The following is a 25,431-nucleotide window of genomic DNA, read 5'->3' as shown; positions in this document are numbered from 1 at the left end:
TCTGGTTGTTCCAGCGGGGTGTCAGCCTGTCGATGGGGGCTGAGAGCGCAGCGCGCTCTCAGGAGTTGTGGGCCGTCCTTAAAGCGGCAGTAACACTCCGTATTCTGTTTAATCCCCATAAAATCGTCCCTGAAAGCCATATTAATTTTTCAAACGGTGTCCACCTGGAGGTCTCTCACAGTTTCTGAAAAAAAATTGATGCAGCAAAGCTCCAAATCGTTCAGACATTTATTTGCAATAAAAATCCGCCGAGAGGGTGGACCACACCTCACTCAAAGCCTGCTCACAGGCGAATGACGAAACCGACAGGCATGAAAAAACTCACGCATGCGCACGAGGGTTCAAGCTTGTCTGATGCAATCACACGTGATTCAAATCCATATGGTTTTTTAAAAAAATAATAAGGTCGGATACTTTTCTAACAGACCTCGTGTGTGTATATATATATATATATATATAAAGTGTCAGGGGGATTTATTTGCATGTTTCCTCCCACAATTACTTGCACTTGGGTAGACAAACCCCAAATTGCATAATCATTAATGCAACCACGCTAAATGCACAATATGTACTATATCGTGCATTTGACAGTCACAATTTTTACCAGTCCTAAGGTGTTTGCGCATGCTTTAACACACTCAGACCTTTAGCGTGTCAGACCCCGAATATAGTCTGTTTGCACCTTCCTTCACTATTATACGTTGCCCTGTGCTCCTCCTTTTTTAAAGAAGTTTTCATGACAGCTATTTCTGTTGTTTTTGCAGAACCTACCACAATCTCTCTTCCCTTCACCAGCATGCTCACTGAAGTCCACTCCAGTCGCTACTTGTTTCATGCTTGGGGACACTCTTCTTTCTCTTTCATCTCACAGTCTACCTGTGGCACATATGCATTGATGACATTCATCATCACCCCTTCAATTTCCAACTTCACACCCATCACCCTGTCAGACACACTCAAACACTTTTTTAATGTACTTTTCCTTTAGAATGACCCCAACACCATTTCTCCTCCCAAATGGACAATACATGTTATTTTTATCATTGTCAAAGACACAATCACACAGCGTTAGATGATCAGGCTGTTGATTTGTTTGTGGGTGATGTGGACTTTGTACACTTATAGGGGTGACTTGTAGTAAATCAGGCCCCAGATTTTAATGAAGTCATTCTTTTTGCAGTGTCCCTCCAATTATCAGTCTCATGGTGTGTGATGTCGGGGACAGTAATGTCTCCTCATTTCATTTCGTTGCTGCAGCAGTGTTAGCGTCTCCATGTTTGTTGTGTGTGTATCGTCCAGAAAGAAGGCGGTGGAGATGGAGCTGGCAAAATGTAAAATAGACATCATGTCTCTGAACAGTCAGCTACTGGACGCCATCCAGCAGAAGCTCAACTTGTCACAGCAGCTGGAGGCCTGGCAGGTGGGTCAAAGGTCACAGGCAGCACTTCACAACAATTAAAAAAAAAACTAAACACTTCACAAACACAGCAACAAAAGGGGAAAAATCATATTCCAGAGAACACCAACGATGTAAAAACAAAATAATGGAGGTAAAAAGCAAAATTTATGTAAAAGTAATAAAGAAAAACAAAGATGTTTTACAACACAACACAAAATAAATTTGGTGCTTTCTGATATACTGTTGTTTTATGAAAGTTTTTGTTTTTTGTTTCCCCTTATTGCTGCCTTTATGTGTGTGTGTGTGTCTCTGTCTGTCTGTATGTCTGTGTGTGTCTGTGTCTCTGTCTGTCTGTGTGTCTGTGTGTGTGTGTCTCTGTGTGTCTGTGTGTGTGTGTCTCTGTCTGTCTGTATGTCTGTGTGTGTCTGTGTGTGTGTCTGTCTATATGTGTCTATGTGTGTCTGTGTGTCTATATGTGTCTATGTGTGTCTGTGTGTGTCTGTCTATATGTGTCTATGTGTGTCTGTGTGTCTGTGTGTCTATATGTGTCTATGTGTGTCTGTGTGTCTATATGTGTCTATGTGTGTCTGTGTGTGTGTCTGTCTATATGTGTCTATGTGTCTATATGTGTCTATGTGTGTCTGTGTCTGTCTATATGTGTCTATGTGTGTCTGTGTGTCTATATGTGTCTATGTGTGTCTGTGTGTCTATGTGTGTCTGTGTGTGTGTCTGTCTATATGTGTCTATGTGTGTCTGTGTGTCTATATGTGTCTATGTGTGTCTGTGTGTCTATGTGTGTCTGTGTGTGTGTCTGTCTATATGTGTCTATGTGTGTCTGTGTGTCTATATGTGTCTATGTGTGTCTGTGTGTCTATGTGTGTCTGTGTGTGTGTCTGTCTATATGTGTCTATGTGTGTCTGTGTGTCTGTGTTTCTGTCTGTCTGTGTGTGTCTCTGTGTATGTCTCTGTCTGTGTGTCTCTGTGTTTGTGTGTACCTGTATGTCTCTGTCTGTCTGTGTGTGTGTGTGTGTCTCTGTCTGTCTGTGTGTCTGTGTGTGTGTGTCTCTGTCTGTCTGTATGTCTGTGTGTGTCTGTGTGTGTGTCTGTCTATATGTGTCTATGTGTGTCTGTGTGTCTATATGTGTCTATGTGTGTCTGTGTGTCTATGTGTGTCTGTGTGTGTGTCTGTCTATATGTGTCTATGTGTGTCTGTTTCTGTCTGTCTGTGTGTGTCTCTGTGTATGTCTCTGTCTGTGTGTCTCTGTGTTTGTGTGTACCTGTATGTCTCTGTCTGTCTGTGTGTGTGTGTCTCTGTCTGTCTGTGTGTGTGTGTGTCTCTGTGTGTCTGTGTGTGTGTGTCTCTGTCTGTCTGTATGTCTGTGTGTGTCTGTGTATATGTGTCTATGTGTCTGTGTGTCTATATGTGTCTATGTGTGTGTGTCTGTCTATGTGTCTATGTGTGTCTGTCTATATGTGTCTATGTGTGTCTGTCTATATGTGTCTATGTGTGTCTGTGTGTCTATATGTGTCTATGTGTGTCTATGTGTGTCTATGTGTCTATATGTGTCTATATGTGTCTATGTGTGTCTATGTGTGTCTGTGTGTGTGTCTGTCTATATGTGTCTATGTGTGTCTGTCTATATGTGTCTATGTGTGTCTGTGTCTGTCTATATGTGTCTATGTGTGTCTGTGTGTCTCTGTCTGTCTGTGTGTGTGTGTGTGTCTGTCTGTCTGTGTGTGTGTTTTCTCCTCCTCTTTTGTAACGAGCAGTTCTCTCCTCCTGCCCACAGTTTGCCTCCTCAGGGCTCTTTACTGTTTGGCTGTTGTGGTTTCTGATCTAGTGGCCTTTCTCAGCTTCCGTACCACCCTCTCTCCCCTGTGGTACCTCCCCCCTCCTGCCTTAAGAGGTGAGCTGAACAGCGCCATCTCTCTGTTCCACCTGGCATTACCCTGACTGTGCCATGCTGAGTCATTCCACGCTGCCGCTCACGACCAGGATGAACGTCCACTTCCTGTTTATGTTTATGAGTCTGTCCTCCTTCAACACACAAAACATCTGCTCCTCTGTCACTCAGCACACCTCCTTATCCACCACCTCCTCCTCTTTATCCACCTGTGAGAACATAAATGTTTAATTTTCATTTTCATTTTGTGTTTAAAGACATTTTCCAGAGACTGTTTTCCCAGAATCCTCAGCTCTCTGCGTGTGGAGTGAACCACATGTTGTTCCAAACTCTTTGCACGACATGTTTGACTATTTGTGAAAAGGAATGAAAGAAAGAAAATGCTCGACCCAGTCGGTGTGCACGTGTTCACCACCATTAACACTAACTGCCCTCAGTTGATGCTTGGTATCAGGTTTGGAAAAGGACGACACGCTGCATTGCATTATGGGCGTTTTGCACGTTGGGATCTTCTGTAGTAATAAATAAACAACATCCACTGTACTGTTACCAGGTGAAGATGAGTGGAATTCATAAAGCTAAAAACAATGAAAAAAAAATGTGAAAAAGAGAAGGAAAGTCACCATGACAAATCAGCGAAAGAAACTGTTGATTTGTCGTGATTTGTTGATTTGTCATGAGGGACATCTCCAGCCTCAGTCCACTCCTTGTGAAGCTCCCCCAAGTTCTTGGATCAGCTTTGCTTGCCAATCTTCTCAAAGCTGTGGTCATCCCTGTTCCTTGTCCATCTTTGGGTAACGGTAAATGGACTGCATTTATATAGCACTTTTCCATCTGCATCAGGCACTCAAAGCACTTTACCCATCAATGCCTCACATTCACCCTGATGTGAGGTTGCTGCCATGCAAGGCGCCCACGACACACCGGGAGCAACTATGGGATTAAGGACCTTGCCCAAAGGCCCTTGGTGATTTTCCAGTCAGGCTGAGATTTGAACCGAGGAGCCTTTGGTCTCAAGCCCAACAGTTAACCGCTAGACCATCACCTCCCCTCGCGTCAGTTAGCTTCTTCAAATCATCATTCAAAACAAAACATCAGCAAAACAAACTCCACCATGTTTAGCTAATCGCTGCCCCAGTACTGTGAGCATGCATGGTGGTTGGGTCATGCAATAGCACATTTCATATAGCACCAAAATTGCACACTAAAAAGAACTATTGCACAGTCAGTGAAACACAATGGCAAACAGTACGAATAATCCATGTCACGTGACATACAAGCCACTAATCAAATGGCAAGGATCCACTCAGCCGTTACATAAAATGCTACCAAGGCTGTGAAACAGTTGAGGGTGGGGAAAGCTCTGGAAGTCTGTGGCATTGGAGCTGAGCTACTTCATGCGGGTGGAGACTGTTTCCTGGCATGGCAAACTGTCTTTGTTTCAATCTGGGAGTCGGGTGTCATCCCTGCAGATTGTAAGAAAGGACTTGTTGCCCTAAACTGGAAAGGATAATCACATACAGTAGTGTTCAGAATAATAGTAGTGCTATTTGACTAAAAAGATTAATCCAGGTTTTGAGTATATTTATTATTGTTACATGGGAAACAAGGTACCAGTAGATTCAGTAGATTCTCACAAATCCAACAAGACCAAGCATTCATGATATGCACACTCTTAAGGCTATGAAATTGGGCTATTAGTAAAAAAAAAAGTAGAAAAGTGGATGTTCAAATTAATAGTAGCATCTGCTGTTGATGCTACAAACTCAAAACTAGTGTGGACAATCCAAGGTGCTGAAAGTGTTTTTTTGGGGGGGGAGGGAGATTTATCATATTGAGACTGTGGCCTGCTCCTGTAGACTTGTTCGTAGAATTTACATGGAGGAATGTTTTTCAAATTTAGTACCTATTACAACATTGGATGACACTGGAGTCGGGGATGGCCTGCTGGTTGTTCCTGCTGTATTAAATATTTCATGTCTGATGCCTGCGATCCGTGTGGACTGTGTCAGGCCTAAATCTATTTTTAGGTATCTTAGAAATGTAATTTTGGAACCACCCATAAACCCAAATAGTCCAATTGTCAACTCTGCCGAGGTCCTTAGTTTGGGTCTTATAAATGTTAGATCATTGTCTTCAAAATCTATGTTGATCAATGATTTAATTGTGGATCACCATTTGGATATGATTGGTTTGTGTGAAACCTGGCTTAAACCTACAGTTGTTCTTCCCCTGAATGAAGCGTGCCCAGCGGCATACACATTTAGTCATGTTTCCCGTGGTGTGAAGCAGGGCGAGGGTGTTGCTTTTATTTATAAGTCTAGGTTTACGTTAGTAACTGTTGGTCTTTTAGCTTCAACTTTGCAGAATGCTCAATCAGTGGACAGTCTGGTGGATGGTTTGAATTCGGTACTCAAAACTACTTACTTGCGGGACCTCAGGCAGAAGGCTAGAGGTCTGGAACGGAAGTGGCGTAGCTCTAAATTAGAGGTGTTCCACTCTGCATGGCATGATGCAGTTGCAGAGTATAAGCATGCACTATGGACTACAAAGCAGGCTTACTATTCTAATTTGATCAGTAAAAATAAGCACAACTCAAAATTTTTGTTTGATATTGTAGCATTTCTTATCCATGGTCAGTCACCTGTTAGTCCTTCTCCGTTTATAGCTCAAGACTTCTTGGAGTACTCTGAGAAGAAAATAGAAGACATTAGATTGAGCATATCTAAACATGCTTTGGCTCAATCTCTGCACCCTGCTGTGGAGGTGGGTGTTAATAATGAGGTGACACCTAGTGACACCTTTACAGAATTTGATACTATTTCACTAGACTTGCTAGCAAAGCTCGTGACGTCTACAAAAAGAACAACCTGCCTATTTGATCCTATACCAACAAAATTGTTTAAGAACATGTGGCCCCTTCTTGGGCCGACTGTGTTGGAAATTGTTAATCTTTCATTAATCTCTGGTTCTGTTTCTGGGTGTTTTAAATCTGCAGTGATTAAACCATTACTTAAGAAATCTGGTCTTGAACCTGGTGTATGGAGTAATTACAGGCCGATATCAAATCTGTCTTTCTGTTCTAAAATTCTGGAAAAAGTGGTCTCACAGCAGCTTGTAGACCAGCTTACTGAGAATGATCTTTTTGAGCCACTTCAGTCTGCTTTCAGAAAACATCACTCCACAGAGACAGCGCTTACCAGAGTGGTGAATGATTTTCTGTGTGCAGTGGATTCGGACACCACAATGGTATTAGTGCTCTTGGATCTTACTGCTGCGTTTCATACTGTGGATCATCGTGCTTTACTTGATAGGCTGGAAAATTACTTTGGGATTACTGGAAGTGTTCTTGCTTGGCTGACGTCATACTTGTCCAGTCGTTCTTATTGTGTTGTGTATAATAACACTACTTCTGGTGTTGGTAAAATGAAATTTGGGGTTCCACAGGGGTCTGTGTTAGGCCCCTTGCTTTTCTCACTTTATATAGCGCCCCTTGGGCATATTCTGCGGCATTACGGGATTGCCTTTCATTGTTATGCTGATGATACTCAATTGTACATGCCGGTAACTGCTGGTAATCTTGCCCATATAAAGCCTTGGAAAATTGCCTTATATCTGTGAGAAGTTGGTTGTCTAGTAATTTCCTACTCTTAAATTCTGATAAGACTGAAATGATGGTTCTTGGTCCAGCCAGACATCGGCATCATTTTGACCAGTTGGTGCTTAATTTTGGTACGTGTGTTGTGCATCATACGGACAAAGTGACGAATCTTGGAGTACTTTTCGATCCCACATTGTCTTTTGGTCCCCACATTAGAGACATTAGGAGGACTGCCTTCTTTCATCTGTGAAATTTGGCGAGGATTCGTCCCATCCTGTCTATGGCTGATGCTGAGACTTTGATACATGCGTTTATTTCTTCCAGACTGGATTATTGTAATGTTTTTTTTCTGGCCTGCCGCAGTCTAGCATTTGAGGACTTCAGTTGGTACAGAATGCTGCTGCCAGACTTTTGACACAAAGTAGAAGGTTTGACCACATTACTCCCATTCTGGCATCCCTTTATTGGCTACCGGTTTCTGCCAGTTCGGATTTTAAAGTTTTATTGTTGGTTTATAAAATTGTTCATGGACTGGCACCTTCTTACCTGGCGGACTTGGTTAAGCCCTACGTACCTGTGAGGCCCTTGCGTTCGCAGGGTGCAGGGCTTCTGTGTGTTGAACAAGAAGTGTTGAACAAGTGTGATGAACAAGAAGTCTGTGGGATATAGAGCCTTCTCCTACCGTGGTCCGACTCTTTGGAACGATCTACCTGCTGTTATTCGGCAGTCTGACACGGTGGAGACTTTTAAATAAAGACTGAAGATCCACTTTTTTAGACTGTCTTATCATTAATTTAATTTGTTTGTGTTTGCTTTGTAATTTCCTTTTATTCTTCTGTGTTTTATCTTTTTATTGTGCTTTTCTTGCTTTTAATTTTGATTATAGATTAATTTGTGTTGTGAATTGTGTGAAGCACCTTGGAGCGACTTTGTTGTGAGTTGGTGCTATATAAATTAATAAATTGAAATTGAACTATTATGTTCAAACTGCTTTTTTAGCAATCCTGTGAATCACTAAACTAGTATTTAGTTGTATAACCACAGTTTTTCATGATTTCTTCACATCTGCGAGGCATTCATTTTGTTGGTTTGGAACCAAGATTTTGCTTGTTTACTAGTGTGCTTGGGGTCATTGTCTTGTTGAAACACTCATTTCAAGGGCATGTCCTCTTCAGCATAAGGCAACATGACCTCTTCAAGTATTTTGACATATCCAAACTGATCCATGATACCTGGTATGTGATATATAGGCCCAACACCATAGTAGGAGAAACATGCCCATATCATGATGCTTGCACCACCATGCTTCACTGTCTTCACTGTGAACTGTGGCTTGAATTCAGAGTTTGGGGTCGTCTCACAAACTGTCTGCGGCCCTTGGACCCAAAAGGAACAATTTTACTCTCATCATTCCACAAAATATTCCTCCATTTCTCTTTAGGCCAGTTGATGTGTTCTTTGGCAAATTGTAACCCCTTCTGCACATGTCTTTTATTTAACAGAGGGACTTTGCAGGGGAATCTTGCAAATAAATTAGCTTCACACAGGCATCTTCTAACTGTCACAGCACTTACAGGTAACTCCAGACTGTCTTTGATCATCCTGGAGCTAATCAATGGGTGAGCCTTTGCCATTCTGGTTATTCCTCTATCCATTTTGATGGTTGTTTTCCATTTTCTTCCATGCGTCTCTGTTTTTTTTGTGTGTGTGTGTGTCCATTTTAAAGCATTAGAGATCATTGTAGATGAACAGCCTATAATTTTTTGCACCTGCGTATGCTTTCCCTTTCCAATCAACGTTTTATTCAAACTACGCTGTTCTTCTGAACAATGTCTTGAACGTCCCATTTTCCTCAGGCTTTCAAAGAGAAAAGTATGTTCAACAGGTGTTGGCTTCATCCTTAAATAGGGGACACCTGATTCACACCTGTTTGTTCCACAAAACTGATGAACTCACTGACTGAATGCCACACTACTATTATTGTGAACACCCCCTTTTCTAATTTTTTTTTTTTTTTTACTAATAGCCCAATTTCATAGCCTTAAGAGTGTGCATATCATGAATGCTTGGTCTTGTTGGATTTGTGAGAATCTACTGAATCTACTGGTACCTTGTTTCCCATGTAACAATAAGTAATATACTCTAAAGCTGGATTAATCTTTTTAATCACATAGCACTGCTATTATTCTGAACACTACTGTAGATTGCAGAAACTACAAGGTTAATACACTGTTCTCTGTGCTGGGGAAGGTGCTTGCAAGGATTATTCTTAAAGGGACTCTGTTCCAGTTACTTGTTGTTCAGCGATGAGAACAGTTTGGCTTCACACCCAAGTAGGGATGCACCAATACCAGTATCAGGTATCAGCCTGATTCTGTATTCATTTACTTGTATTCATAAAACTTCTCAGATACTACGGCACCTGATACCCCTTTACAGTAGCATGATGTCATCCTCTCAATGGGGGATTTTCACACACGTTTTGTAATTTCCAGACTATAAGCCGCTACTTTTTTCATTCGTTTTGAACACTGCAGCTCAAACAATGATGTGGCTAATTTATGGATTTTTACAGGCTTTCATGTAATTTACTCATAAGTCAAAACATGTCCATCATGCGGAGTAACTATGCACACAGTGTAGGGGAAACCGGGGCACGGTGAATCATGAGGCACAGTGAATCAGTAGCTATATCTGCAAAACTACATATATATTTGTAGCAGTCATGCCATATTTTTGTCCATAAAGACATTCGCCTTGTAAATTAGTGTTTTGCTTTTGGATACATTAAGGGTAAAACTAAGTGGCAAGTGAAGTCAGTTTTTTCCTATCAAAAGTAAAGTGTCTCTGTATTTATTTCTCACAGCAGAGGAAAGGTGGCCAAAAAAATTGTTGTTAGTTAGAAGACTACCCCGTCCAACTGATGAGCATGTGTTATGTCTTCCCCAGACTATCAGCTATTTGATAACATGACTTGTGTGTCACATGCACCCGGGACACAGTGAATCGGGGCACAGTGAATCAGTCTAGAAAGTGATTTACTAAGCCCCAGTATCAAACAGATGACAAATATTACTTGTTGAAGCTTATTTTTCCATGAATTATTTCTATAATTTGTGTATATAAACAACTGCTTTCATATTTGAACAGAAATTATGTCAGTTGTATTTCTAATAGTTTCTAAAGGGCTTATATCACTTTATAAGACACTCACACATAGCCCTGGGCGATATGGCAAAAAATGTGATCCCGATTTTTTTTCATATCGTTTGATCTCGATTATAATCACGATTTTTTTTATTTGTTTCCAAACTGCCAGTTTTAAAGTATCTGCAATGAAAACTGAAGAAACTTCAACATTTTATTAAGTACGAAGTAAAAACAAAGCAAATTAAATAAGATGAATATATATATATATATCTATCTATATATATATATATATATATATATATATACACACACACACTCCACAGTAAAACAAAAGTAGAAAAACACAGCAACTATCTTACACTCGAGTGCTTTTGCTGGTATGAAGGACCCAAAATAAACAAATTGCCCCCTTGGGGAAAATGAAAAAATGTAAACATTATCACTTTCAAGTAATGATTCTACATATGCTGTTAGCATCATTGCTACTTGCAAGCGTTCATAATCTTTAATAACAGTGCAGACTAGCTAGTTTCAAGTTAAACTCAATGCAAAACAAACATCTAACGATGGGGATGGAGCTCTTGCTTGCCTCTACTGGTGGTTGGCTCTCACTGCGGTATTGTATCACTTCCTGTTCCGGAGCACAGCGGTGTTTTGCTGTATCTGTTAGCTGTTTAATCTGCGCACTTAGAATGAGCTAGTTAACTAGATAATGATTTGTTTCACAGTGTAATCTTCACGTGCCTTAACTAAAGCACTCCCTCTGCTGAATCACCTCTAAATTATTTACACATTATTCACTTTGTGTGTTTTTAGGAATCCGCTAGCTTAGCGCAGCTACTGGCTCTTAGCCGATTTAGCATGGCGGCTTCTCCTGTCTCTCCCGCACTTTTCTGCTCTGGGTGTGAAATGTTTAGTTATTCCTCGGCCTCCTTTAGCAGTAATGGTACTTGTAATAAGTGTAGCTTATTCGTAGCTTTGGAGGCCAGGCTGGGCAAATTGGAGACTCTGCTCCACACCGTGGAAAATTCTACAGCTAGCCAGGCCCCTGTAGTCGGTGCGGACCAAGGTAGCTTAGCCGCCGTTAGTTTCCCTCTGGCAGATCCCGAGCAGCCAGGAAAGCAGGCCGACTGGGTGACTGTGAGGAGGAAGCGTGGTCCTAAACAGAAGCCCCGTGTACACCGCCAACCCGTTCACATTTCTAACCGTTTTTCCCCACTCGACGACACACCCGCCGAGGATCAAACTCTGGTTATTGGCGACTCTGTTTTGAGAAATGTGAAGTTAGCGACACCAGCAACCATAGTCAATTGTCTTCTGGGGGCCAGAGCAGGCGACACTGAAGGAAATTTGAAACTGCTGGCTAAGGCTAAGCGTAAATTTGGTAAGATTGTAATTCACGTCGGCAGTAATGACACCCGGTTACGCCAATCGGAGGTCACTAAAATTAACATTGAATCGGTGTGTAACTTTGCAAAAACAATGTCGGACTCTGTAGTTTTCTCTGGGCCCCTCCCCAGTCGGACCGGGAGTGACATGTTTAGCCGCATGTTCTCCTTGAATTGCTGGCTGTCTGAGTGGTGTCCAAAAAATGAGGTGGGCTTCATAGATAATTTGCAAAGCTTCTGGGGAAAGCATGGTCTTGTTAGGAGAGACTGCATCCATCCCACTTTGGATGGAGCAACTAAATCCTCCAAACCGTGACTATCCAGGGTTGGGACCAGGAAGCAGAGTTGTAGTCTTACACACCTCTCTGCAGCTTCTCTCCCCCTGCCATCCCCTCATTACCCCATCCCCGTAGAGACGGTGCCTGCTCCCAGACCACCAATAACCAGCAAAAATCTATTTAAGCATAAAAATTCAAAAAGAAAAAATAATATAGCATATATAGCACCTTCAACTGCACCACAGACTAAAACAGTTAAATGTGGTCTATTAAACATTAGATCTCTCTCTTCTAAGTCCCTGTTGGTAAATGATATAATAATTGATCAACATATTGATTTATTCTGCCTTACAGAAACCTGGTTACAGCAGGATGAATACTTAGTTTAAATGAGTCAACACCCCCGAGTCACACTAACTGCCAGAATGCTCGTAGCACGGGCCGAGGCGGAGGATTAGCAGCAATCTTCCACTCCAGCTTATTAATTAATCAAAAACCCAGACAGAGCTTTAATTCATTTGAAAGCTTGACTCTTAGTCTTGTCCATCCAAATTGGAAGTCCCAAAAACCAGTTTTATTTGTTATTATCTATCGTCCACCTGGTCGTTATTGTGAGTTTCTCTGTGAATTTTCAGACCTTTTGTCTGACTTAGTGGTTAGCTCAGATAAGATCATTATAGTGGGCGATTTTAACATCCACACAGATGCTGAGAATGACAGCCTCAACACTGCATTTAATCTATTGTTAGACTCAATTGGCTTTGCTCAAAATGTAAATGAGTCCACCCACCACTTTAATCATATCTTAGATCTTGTTCTGACTTATGGTATGGAAATTGAAGACTTAACAGTATTCCCTGAAAACTCCCTTCTGTCTGATCATTTCTTAATAACATTTACATTTACTCTGATGGACTACCCAGCAGTGGGGAATAAGTTTCATTACACTACAAGTCTTTCAGAAAGCGCTGTAACTAGGTTTAAGGATATGATTCCTTCTTTATGTTCTCTAATGCCATATACCAACACAGTGCAGAGTAGCTACCTAAACTCTGTAAGTGAGATAGAGTATCTCATCAATAGTTTTACATCCTCATTGAAGACAACTTTGGATGCTGTAGCTCCTCTGAAAAAGAGAGCTTTAAATCAGAAGTGCCTGACTCCGTGGTATAACTCACAAACTCGCAGCTTAAAGCAGATAACCCGTAAGTTGGAGAGGAAATGGCGTCTCACTAATTTAGAAGATCTTCACTTAGCCTGGAAAAAGAGTCTGTTGCTCTATAAAAAGCCCTCCGTAAAGCTAGGACATCTTTCTACTCATCACTAATTGAAGAAAATAAGAACAACCCCAGGTTTCTTTCAGCACTGTAGCCAGGCTGACAAAGAGTCAGAGCTCTATTGAGCCGAGTATTCCTTTAACTTTAACTAGTAATGACTTCATGACTTTCTTTGCTAATAAAATTTTAACTATTAGAGAAAAAATTACTCATAACCATCCCAAAGACGTATCGTTATCTTTGGCTGCTTTCAGTGATGCCGGTATTTGGTTAGACTCTTTCTCTCCGATTGTTCTGTCTGAGTTATTTTCATTAGTTACTTCATCCAAACCATCAACATGTCTATTAGACCCCATTCCTACCAGGCTGCTCAGGAAGCCCTACCATTATTTAATGCTTCGATCTTAAATATGATCAATCTATCTTTATTAGTTGGCTATGTACCACAGGCTTTTAAGGTGGCAGTAATTAAACCATTACTTAAAAAGCCATCACTTGACCCAGCTATCTTAGCTAATTATAGGCCAATCTCCAACCTTCCTTTTCTCTCAAAAATTCTTGAAAGGGTAGTTGTAAAACAGCTAACTGATCATCTGCAGAGGAATGGTCTATTTGAAGAGTTTCAGTCAGGTTTTAGAATTAATTATAGTACAGAAACAGCATTAGTGAAGGTTACAAATGATCTTCTTATGGCCTCGGACAGTGGACTCATCTCTGTGCTTGTTCTCTTAGACCTCAGTGCTGCTTTTGATACTGTTAACCATAAAATTTTATTACAGAGATTAGAGCATGCCATAGGTATTAAAGGCACTGCGCTGCGGTGGTTTGATTCATATTTATCTAATAGACTACAATTTGTTCATGTAAATGGGGAATCTTCTTCACAGACTAAGGTTAATTATTGACTTCCACAAGGTTCTGTGCTAGGACCAATTTTATTCACTTTATACATGCTTCCCTTAGGCAGTATTATTAATCAATCAATCAATCAATTTTTTTTTTATATAGCTCCAAATCACAACAAACAGTTGCCCCAAGGCGCTTTTATATTGTAAGGCAAGGCCATACAATAATTATGTAAAACCCCAACGGTCAAAACGACCCCCTGTGAGCAAGCACTTGGCTACAGTGGGAAGGAAAAACTCCCTTTTAACAGGAAGAAACCTCCAGCAGAACCAGGCTCAGGGAGGGGCAGTCTTCTGCTGGGACTGGTTGGGGCTGAGGGAGAGAACCAGGAAAAAGACATGCTGTGGAGGGGAGCAGAGATCGATCACTAATGATTAAATGCAGAGTGGTGCATACAGAGCAAAAAGAGAAAGAAACAGTGCATCATGGGAACCCCCCAGCAGTCTACGTCTATAGCAGCATAACTAAGGGATGGTTCAGGGTCACCCGATCCAGCCCTAACTATAAGCTTTAGCAAAAAGGAAAGTTTTAAGCCTAATCTTAAATGTAGAGAGGGTGTCTGTCTCCCTGATCTGAATTGGGAGCTGGTTCCACAGGAGAGGAGCCTGAAAGCTGAAGGCTCTGCCTCCCATTCTACTCTTACAAACCCTAGGAACTACAAGTAAGCCTGCAGTCTGAGAGCGAAGCGCTCTATTGGGGTGATATGGTACTACGAGGTCCCTAAGATAAGATGGGACCTGATTATTCAAAACCTTATAAGTAAGAAGAAGAATTTTAAATTCTATTCTAGAATTAACAGGAAGCCAATGAAGAGAGGCCAATATGGGTGAGATATGCTCTGTCCTTCTAGTCCCCGTCAGTACTCTAGCTGCAGCATTTTGAATTAACTGAAGGCTTTTTAGGGAACTTTTAGGACAACCTGATAATAATGAATTACAATAGTCCAGCCTAGAGGAAATAAATGCATGAATTAGTTTTTCAGCATCACTCTGAGACAAGACCTTTCTGATTTTAGAGATATTGCGTAAATGCAAAAAAGCAGTCCTACATATTTGTTTAATATGCGCTTTGAATGACATATCCTGATCAAAAATGACTCCAAGATTTCTCACAGTATTACTAGAGGCCAGGGCAATGCCATCCAGAGTAAGGATCTGGTTAGACACCATGTTTCTAAGATTTGTGGGGCCAAGTACAATAACTTCAGTTTTATCTGAGTTTAAAAGCAGGAAATTAGAGGTCATCCATGTCTTTATGTCTGTAAGACAGTCCTGCAGTTTAGCTAATTGGTGTGTGTCCTCTGGCTTCATGGAAAGATAAAGCTGGGTATCATCTGCGTAACAATGAAAATTTAAGCAATACCGTCTAATAATACTACCTAAGGGAAGCATGTATAAAGTGAATAAAATTGGTCCTAGCACAGAACCTTGTGGAACTCCATAATTAACCCTAGTCTGTGAAGAAGATTCCCCATTTACATGAACAAATTGTAATCTATTAGACAAATATGATTCAAACCACCGCAGCGCAGTGCCTTTAATACCTATGGCATGCTCTAATCTCTGTAATAAAATTTTATGGTCAACAGTATCAAAAGCAGCACTGAGGTCTAACAGAACAAGCACAGAGATGAGTCCACTGTCCGAGGCCATAAGAAGATCATTTGTAACCTTCACTAATGCTGTTTCTGTACTATGATGAATTCTAAAACCTGACTGAAACTCTTCAAATAGACCATTCCTCTGCAGATGATCAGTTAGCTGTTTTACAACTACCCTTTCAAGAATTTTTGAGAGAAAAGGAAGGTTGGAGATTGGCCTATAATTAGCTAAGATAGCTGGGTCAAGTGATGGCTTTTTAAGTAATGGTTTAATTACTGCCACCTTAAAAGCCTGTGGTACATAGCCAACTAACAAAGATAGATTGATCATATTTAAGATCGAAGCATTAAATAATGGTAGGGCTTCCTTGAGCAGCCTGGTAGGAATGGGGTCTAATAAACATGTTGATGGTTTGGATGAAGTAACTAATGAAAATAACGTCTTTGGGATGGTTATGAGTAATTTTTTCTCTAATAGTTAAAATTTTGTTAGCAAAGAAAGTCATGAAGTGATTACTAGTTAAAGTTAATGGAATACTCAGCTCAATAGAGCTCTGACTCTTTGTCAGCCTGGCTACAGTGCTGAAAAGAAACCTGGGGTTGTTCTTATTTTCTTCAATTAGTGATGAGTAGAAAGATGTCCTAGCTTTACGGAGGGCTTTTTTATAGAGCAACAGACTCTTTTTCCAGGCTAAGTGAAGATCTTCTAAATTAGTGAGACGCCATTTCTTCTCCAACTTACGGGTTATCTGCTTTAAGCTACGAGTTTGTGAGTTATACCACGGAGTCAGGCACTTCTGATTTAAAGCTCTCTTTTTCAGAGGAGCTACAGCATCCAAAGTTGTCTTCAATGAGGATGTAAAACTATTGACGAGATACTCTATCTCCCTTACAGAGTTTAGGTAGCTACTCAGACAGCAGGGAGTTTTCAGGGAATACTGTTAAGTCTTCTATTTCCATACCATAAGTCAGAACAAGATCTAAGATATGATTAAAGTGGTGGGTGGACTCATTTACTTCTTGAGCAAAGCCAATAGAGTCTAATAATAGATTAAATGCAGTGTTGAGGCTGTCATTCTCAGCATCTGTGTGGATGTTAAAATCGCCCACTATAATTATCTTATCTGAGCTAAGCACTAAGTCAGACAAAAGGTCTGAAAATTCACAGAGAAACTCACAGTAACGACCAGGTGGACGATAGATAATAACAAATAAAACTGGTTTTTGGGACTTCCAATTTGGATGGACAAGACTAAGAGTCAAGCTTTCAAATGAATTAAAGCTCTGTCTGGGTTTTTGATTAATTCATAAGCTGGAATGGAAGATTGCTGCTAATCCTCCGCCCCGGCCCGTACTACGAGCATTCTGACAGTTAGTGTGACTCGGGGGTGTTGACTCATTTAAACTAACATATTCATCCTGCTGTAACCAGGTTTCTGTAAAGCAGAATAAATCAATATGTTGATCAATTATTATATCATTTACCAACAGGGACTTAGAAGAGAGAGACCTAATGTTTAATAGACCACATTTAACTGTTTTAGTCTGTGGTGCAGTTGAAGGTGCTATATTATTTTTTCTTTTTGAATTTTTATGCTTAAATAGATTTTTGCTGGTTATTAGTGGTCTGGGAGCAGACACCGTCTCTACGGGGATGGGGTAGTGAGGGGATGGCAGGGGGAGAGAAGCTGCAGAGAGGAGTGTAAGACTACAACTCTGCTTCCTGGTCCCAACCCTGGATAGTCACGGTTTGGAGGATTTAAGAAAATTGGCCAGATTTCTAGAAATGAGAGCTGCTCCATCCAAAGTGGGATGGGTGCTGTCTCTCCTAACAAGACCAGGTTTTCCCCAGAAGCTTTGCCAATTATCTATGAAGCCCACCTCATTTTTTGGACACCACTCAGACAGCCAGCAATTCAGGGAGAACATGCGGCTAAACATGTCACTCCCGGTCCGGTTGGGGAGGGGCCCAGAGAAAACTACAGAGTCCGACATTGTTTTTGCAAAGTTACACACCGATTTAATGTTAATTTTAGTGACCTCCGATTGGCGTAACCGGGTGTCATTACTGCCGACGTGAATTACAATCTTACCAAATTTACGCTTAGCCTTAGCCAGCAGTTTCAAATTTCCTTCAATGTCGCCTGCTCTGGCCCCCGGAAGACAATTGACTATGGTTGCTGGTGTCGCTAACTTCACATTTCTCAAACAGAGTCGCCAATAACCAGAGTTTGATCCTCGGCGGGTGTGTCGTCGAGTGGGGAAAAAACGGTTAGAGATGTGAACGGGTTGGCGGTGTACACGGGGCTTCTGTTTAGAACTACACTTCCTCCTCACAGTCACCCAGTCGGCCTGCTTTCCCGGCTGCTCGGGATCTTCCAGGGGGGAACTAACGGCGGCTAAGCTACCTTGGTCCGCATCGACTACAGGGGCCTGGCTAGCTGTAGAATTTTCCACGGTGCGGAGCCGAGTCTCCAATTCGCCCAGCCTGCTCTCCAAAGCTACGAATAAGCTACATTTATTACAAGTACCATTACTGCTAAAGGAGGCCGAGCAATAACTAAACATTTCACACCCAGAGCAGAAAAGTGCGGGAGAGACAGGAGAAGCCGCCATGCTAAATCGGCTAAGAGCTAGTAGCTGCGCTAAGCTAGCGGATTCCTAAAAACACGCAAAGTGAATAATGTGTAAATAATTTAGAGGTGATTCAGCAGAAGGAGTGCTTTAGTTAAGGCACGTAAAGATTACACTGGGAAACAAATCGTAATCTAGATAACTAGATCAATCTAACTGCGCAGATTAAACAGCTAACAGATACAGAAAAACACCGCTGTGCTCCGGAACAGGAAGTGATACAATACCGCAGTGAGAGCAAACCACCAGTAGAGGCCAGTATTAGACGGCATTGCTTAAATTTTCATTGTTACGCAGATGATACCCAGCTTTATCTATCCATGAAGCCAGAGGACACACACCAATTAGCTAAACTGCAGGATTGTCTTACAGACATAAAGACATGGATGACCTCTAATTTCCTGCTTTTAAATTCAGATAAAACTGAAGTTATTGTACTTGGCCCCACAAATCTTAGAAACATGGTGTCTAACCAGATCCTTATTCTGGATGGCATTACCCTGACCTCTAGTAATACTGTGAGAAATCTTGGAGTCATTTTTGATCAGGATATGTCCTTCAATGCGCATATTAAACAAATATGTAGGACTGCTTTTTTGCATTTATGCAATATCTCTAAAATTAGAAAGGTCTTGTCTCAGAGTGATGCTGAAAAACTAATTCATGCATTTATTTCCTCTAGGCTGGACTATTGTAATTCATTATTATCAGGTTGTCCTAAAAGTTCCCTGAAAAGCCTTCAGTTAATTCAAAATGCTGCAGCTAGAGTACTAACGGGGACTAGAAGGAGAGAGCATATCTCACCCATATTGGCCTCTCTTCATTGGCTTCCTGTTAATTCTAGAATAGAATTTAAAATTCTTCTTCTTACTTATGAGGTTTTGAATAATCAGGTCCCATCTTATCTTAGGGACCTCATAGTACAATATCACCCCAATAGAGCGCTTCGCTCTCAGACTGCAGGCTTACTTGTAGTTCCTAGGGTTTGTAAGAGTAGAATGGGAGGCAGAGCCTTCAGCTTTCAGGCTCCTCTCCTGTGGAACCAGCTCCCAATTCAGATCAGGGAGACAGACACCCTCTCTACTTTTAAGATTAGGCTTAAAACTTTCCTTTTTGCTAAAGCTTATAGTTAGGGCTGGATCAGGTGACCCTGAACCATCCCTTAGTTATGCTGCTATAGACTTAGACTGCTGGGGGGTTCCCATGATGCACTGAGTGTAGGTCTACTTTAAATGCTTAAATCCCTCTTTCTCCACTGAGTTTAAAGGCATCATGTCTTTTGCAAGGCAAAAAGCAGTTGCGTGTGTAATAGTTTTTCTCCTCTTGTTACTCATATGGCGCAATGGCTGCAAAAGATGACACGATTGATTGCTGCTTTGGTTCGGTGGCTGCACCACTCGAAGCGGAAGAACTGCTAATGCTACATGTGCTGGAGGCAGTGGCAGACTGTGAAGACTCTGGTCGCATGTTCATGCTTTCCGTATAATCACTTGGGTGGTACTTCTTCAGATGATTAAACAGATTTGTTGTGTTGCCGGATTTGAGGGCACTGACCGCCGACATACCTTGCACATTGGCTTAATTTGCGCCGCGTCACTTTGGAAATATCCAAACCAACGCCACACAACAGTCATTGAGTGACTTTTCTTCCCAACAATAGCGTCATCTTTGGAGGATAACTCCAAGTCATGGCTGACATGTTTCGCTCACTGAACTCAGTGGTTTCGCTGCTCTCAGCTCCGCGTTTAACTCCATGTTCGCTCATGCTGTTTACAACTCGAAACAGAAGCGAAGTAAAAGGTCGTCTCTGATTGGCTATTGTCACGCATGTGACCACGTGCTTCTTCTTCATCGAGTATGATGGTGGTTTGCATCTGTAGTGTTGCATTGGCGCCACCAACTGTATTATATGTGTATTGCAACAATGTGCACGTGTAATCGAGAAATATGCTCAGAGCTGATCATCATAATCGACCTGAAATTTCTCACGATCATCGATCACAATCACATAATCGCCCAGGCCTACTCACACATTACATAGCTGGTTTGCTGGATTATAGTTTGTATATGCGTCAGCATATATTTAATAATTTTGAAGAAATCTTTATAATCATGTGTTTTTTTCATTATATTCTAAGTTGATTCACTGTGCCCCGTGAATTAGTGTCCGGGGCACAGTGAATCAAAAATTTTAAAATAGATTTTAGACACCTGTAAATTACACTTGGGGAGAAATAAATAACACAGCCTTATAAACAATAACTTGCTGTATTAAATCCACAATAGAATGACCCAAACCTATGCATAATGTGTTTATGCTGCCACAAAACAACATTTCTGATCCACTGTGTTTCCCCTAAATATAAAGTCTTACCTGTTCGTGGAATTCATCATCAGATGATCCTGAAGAAAAATTATCCACATACAGCCTCCTGAGTTTAGAGAGCAACATCTGAAAATACTTTAATTCCTTGTCGTGGCTGAAAAAAATTCCTCTGTGACTTCGGCACTTTGTGTCACAGTTCCTCTGTCAGATTCGTGGTTTCAGCAGCGGAGGTTGTCCATCAGGTTGGTGAGTTTCAGCCCTTGTGTGTGGCTGTCCAGACTGATGGCAGACCGGCTCTGTCCGCTACAGGTGTAATCTGTTTGTTGATGTCGGTGGCGCTGTGTCCACGAGCCACAATTTTGCACTAGAAGTTGAGTCACTGCACCTCGTTAACATCTGTTACCACAGACAACAGGCCATTCTGTCTGCACGCGATGAAATTATCCCATGATCTACAAAGAAATAAAATAAAAATAAATAACATAATGTTAAAATTCCTCTGTTTTGCCTCCATGTGGAGCATAGATACCACACAAGACTGTGTGCGCATGACACTGTGCTCCTCCAATATTTACATGTTTCACCTTGGAGGAAAAAAACATTTACAGTTTGTGTATGTTACCTGTGCGTATGTAATTAAAAGTTTTAAAAAAGTGTCGAGAGTGAAAGGCTGTTTAGCTCAGTGTCACACATTGTAGATAAAAACAGAAACAGTCTCAGAGCTGATAACACAGAGAAGCTTCTTTTCATCAAAAAGAATCTGCCCTCAAATTTTCAGATAAAGGCTTTTAGTCCTCACAGACGTAAGTAAAGTTAGTGATGGACAGTTTCAGTTCAGTTCCTGGTATTGTATATTATGTAGTACTTAAGTCCACAGGTTACATTTAAGTGAGATGTCTGGCACTGTCACACATTGTAGATAAAAACAGAAATAACACAGAGAAGCTTCTTTTCATCATTTTCAAAAAAGGCTCTTAGTCCTCACAGACATAAATAGTTAGTGATGGATAGTTTCAGTTCAGTTCCTGGTGTTGTATATTTTGTAGTGCTGAAATTCACAGGTTACATTTCAGTCAGATGTCTGGCAGTATCATGTTTGTTAAGAAACACACGGTTAATGTTAAAGGATTTGTTATAGTCAAAAAGTGATGTTACATGATTTAAGTGAAATTTTTGTAAATAAAAACAAAGCTAATGATATTGGTAGCAGTTACAGTCAAAAAGTAAGGAACAACTGATGAATAAAACATGTTTTCAAAGTCATCTTAAAACTGTAATAGTATCACAAAGTATTCATATCGCTAGTCGGTATTAACGAGTACCAAAATGTATGTACTCGTACTTGTACTCAGTCTGAAAAAAAGTGGTATTGGTGCATCCCTACACCCAAGAATTTAACCATCAGCCCTGTGAGGATCTACAGAATGCAAGCTTGAATATTGGCAGTGCTTCTTTGTAGCCTGTGTTGATTTTCACAAAGCACTGAATTCATTTGATGAGGCTGCTCTCTGGGACATCCTGATAATTACTGAGATCTCCAAGAAGTTACTGGACATTATATCCAGCCTGTATACTGTGAGTGCTATACAGAGCAGAGGTAGATACTAAGTTTTTCCCCATGCAAACCGGTGTTCCTCATGGATGTGTTCTTGCTACTCCACTATTCAATGCTTGCGTGGACTGGGTGTTGAGTAATGTTGTGGAAACAAGTGACTTTGGTGCTTTTGTTGGTGAGGAAAGGTTTCCTGACCTTGAAATCAGGAATGATGCTGTGATCACTGTGGAATGAATGAATGCCCTAATTGCAGCAACTGAGAGAAGCTGGGTGGGGAATCAAAGTGTCTGGGTTTGTGACTGTCCTGGGTCAAGACTAAGCTCCAGGCTTTTAATGACTTCCTGGACTCGACAGTCAGAAATGGATCTGTATGTGGTGAAAGTGTTGCAGAGGCGTTCAGTTATCTCAGCAGTGACATGCATGTCTCTGGATCATCGGGCTTTCAGATCAAGAGACAGCTCAGGGAGTCATAAGATCACTGGACAGATGTGTTTTGTGATGCTGATATCACTGCAGGAAAACAAAGGTCCAAGTCTTTAAGATCTTGGTTCTTACTGTATTGTTACAAGACGTGAATACTAACCAGTGATCTAAGGTGACGACTGGTATCGACTGGATGTCTTTGGTACCAGGTCTCTCAGGAGGATCCTTGGGTACTGGTGAAATGTCTTTATGTCGACCGAGTATCACTTGTATTGTGAGGACGCTTCAGTTTTGACATTTTGGCCATGGGATGGGTTTCTCTGTGCATGATCCAGCTTGCAGGCCCTTGCAGTGTTGAGGACCCCAGTGGCTGGAGGAGGGCATGGGGACACCCATGTTTCATCTGGCTGCAGCAAACAGATAAATATTTTTGAGATGTGGGGTGGACCAATTGTCTGCATGGGTAGTTGCCATCCAGGATCCACGGCGGTTCTGTGTTGTCATGGATGAGGCGAAGCGCAGAACCAGCACGACTTGATTTGGACTGAGACCATGCAGATGTCTTGTACTCAGACACAGAGAATTGACTGCGGGTCTACATATTGGTAGCCTGGTATTTTCCCACGGACCTACTGACTTTGACATGTTGCTCGCTTCAGATTCAAGCAGAACATGTATTTAACAAAAACAGCATGTCTTTGTCTTTGGACTATTTGCTAATCATTCTGCTTTGCACTCACTTTGAGTTTTATGAGTGACTTCAGCTCCATCCTCGTCTTTTTAAGGGTGATGACCTCTGATCGCCCCAAAATGTCCCGTAACATTCCAGCATAATGCCGTCCCTGTGTGATGCTTGTCTTCTGTCTTCTGCTCAGTGACCTTTCTGTGTCTCACTGTCCATTTTTAGGATGACATGCACAGAGTGATCAACCAGCAGCTGATGGACAAGCACCAGGAAGAGTGGTGCTCTCGGCCATCCTCACTGTTGGGGCCGTCCAGGGTGCACAGCGGCCAGCCGACCAGACAAGCTCACCGCCTCTCTGACCGAGACAGGAGACTTTTCTCTTTTTTCAAAAAGAACTGAGCCCTGATGGATGGACCCAGAGACAGGAGAGAGCAACAGCACAGTGCAGGGGTAATGAACGCTGCCAAAGACGGGCAGCAGCACACACGCAGGGTTTGGGGCGGAGTCATTTTGCACTTTACATGTCCCATTACAAGTCTGATGGTGCCCCATAGATGAATAAAAAATGTGGGTCTGTGTCTTCTGTTTACTGGATTTCAGACAAACAGCGTTTGTTTCTTTAGTTACAAACTTTCATGAATGTTTTCACACTCCTGATTTCCTCTGTTAGCTTATTAAAAAGTCTACAATATGACCCAAAACCTCCAAAAGTGCAAAAACAGGGCTATTTTAAATGTCCTACAAATGCAGACATTCGTACACAGACGCAGTCAACTTTGTGGGAGTCTTATTGTGGAGTTGGTAGGAATGCAGACAGCAGACCGTGAACTCTGTGCAGCCCTCCAATGATTAATAAGAGAGATCATGGAAACGAGAGAACTCATGCAGAAATACGAGAGCAGAGTTTGGAGCAACAGGATAAATTTTCTTGTCTGTCTGTTTGTGGGAGTTGATCCCGTGGTGACATCACTCGTTCTTAGAAAGGCTCTTTTCTGCTCTGATGTTTGGTCAGATGCAGTCAACAGATGTGGTGTAACAGTGATCAGGAGTACTTGCCAAATTAAAAAAAAATTTTAAAAGACAAGTTCATTTTTACAGCCTTAATATAATTAGGGAATAACCGGTTGTGTCTAATGATTTGCAGATGTTCATGCTGGATTTTACAGTTGCAAATTGAGTAAAATGGATAGTTGCGACGGTAATCCAGCATGAACACCCACAAATCATCAGACACAACAGGTTATTCCCATTTGAATCCAATTCCACGGTTTATTTTTCTGTAAGTAATTTGGTTGGCGAATCGTTGTAAAAGGGTGTTTATCGTAGCAACAGCATCTTCATGCCAAACTGGAAATTCTGTGAGCAGACCCACAGATTTCTCCATCTCATCAGCTGCATTGAGTTAAATCCACAGTAAATCCATCAATCAATCCAGTTAAATCCATTAAATCCACGCATTTCGCATTCATTGTACCTGCCGAAATGCGTGGCTTCTTAAAACTTTACTCTCAGCTGACAGCGCCATAAGTGACACTTGCGTAGCAACGTGGTCAGGGGGAGGAGTAACACATCAAATGTGAAGCGGTTTTAATATTTTGCCACAATCCACGCAATATTTTATGGTCTGAAATCTCACAATCAGATTTGCAGAAAAAAACGTAACTGGATTAGAATATGATATTAACAGTCGAGCCTGTTTGTCCCACTTTGTAAAAATTGCTATAAACGTTTGTTACATTTGTATTCAAAGTGCACTAACTTAACTCCAAACCATGTTTTCCTGAACCTTAAAATTATGTTAAGTTATTAATGCATTCTTGCATCTTATGATTACTCACAACATACAGTATATTTCTGGTGATAATTAAAAATTTCCTCTATACATTCAGGTACTGTAAATACAGCAGTAAAAAAAAGAAATGAAATCAACGGACCTAAGTATTGAATTTAGTCTCTATCAAGACATAAACACTGTTTTATGTAATGAATATCTATATTGAATAAACTATAGTATACTTTCAAATCAGCCAACTTGCTGTTCACACGCTGATAGTTGTTATATTTAACAAATTTTATGATTATTTTTTATGAAGTTCTTTGGGTGTCTCACTTTGTGCTCGGGGTCGCCACAGCACTTACCAAAAGAAGAAAAAAGAGTATATTTAAAGTATATTTAAACCTCAAGTTTAGTTCCAAAGTGTACTTTATAGTATACTTGTAAGTGTACTATTTCAATACTTCTTGGAACTAAGTTGGTCCACTTTTTACTTTATAAAACTATACGTATAAGTACACTGTGTGGAAA

The 25,431-nt window shown here is 41.1% G+C and overlaps 1 protein-coding gene across 2 annotated transcripts in view; it reads left to right on the top strand.

The window, feature by feature from the left end:
- Positions 1-23,704, top strand: part of bicdl1 (BICD family like cargo adaptor 1) — a 137,683-nt gene extending 113,979 nt beyond the window's left edge. For both annotated transcript variants that reach the window (XM_034169716.1, XM_034169715.1), the window contains 3 exons: positions 1,300-1,420; positions 3,190-3,306; positions 23,349-23,704. In XM_034169716.1, the coding sequence (XP_034025607.1) occupies positions 1,300-1,420; positions 3,190-3,240 (172 nt within the window). In that variant the 3' untranslated portion in view covers positions 3,241-3,306; positions 23,349-23,704. The remainder of the gene's footprint in view (positions 1-1,299; positions 1,421-3,189; positions 3,307-23,348) is intronic.
- Positions 23,705-25,431: the final 1,727 nt, after the last annotated feature.

This window comes from Thalassophryne amazonica, chromosome 5, assembly GCF_902500255.1.
Source record: "Thalassophryne amazonica chromosome 5, fThaAma1.1, whole genome shotgun sequence".
NCBI lineage: Eukaryota > Metazoa > Chordata > Actinopteri > Batrachoidiformes > Batrachoididae > Thalassophryne > Thalassophryne amazonica.
This window is presented reverse-complemented; position numbering and strand designations above follow the sequence as displayed.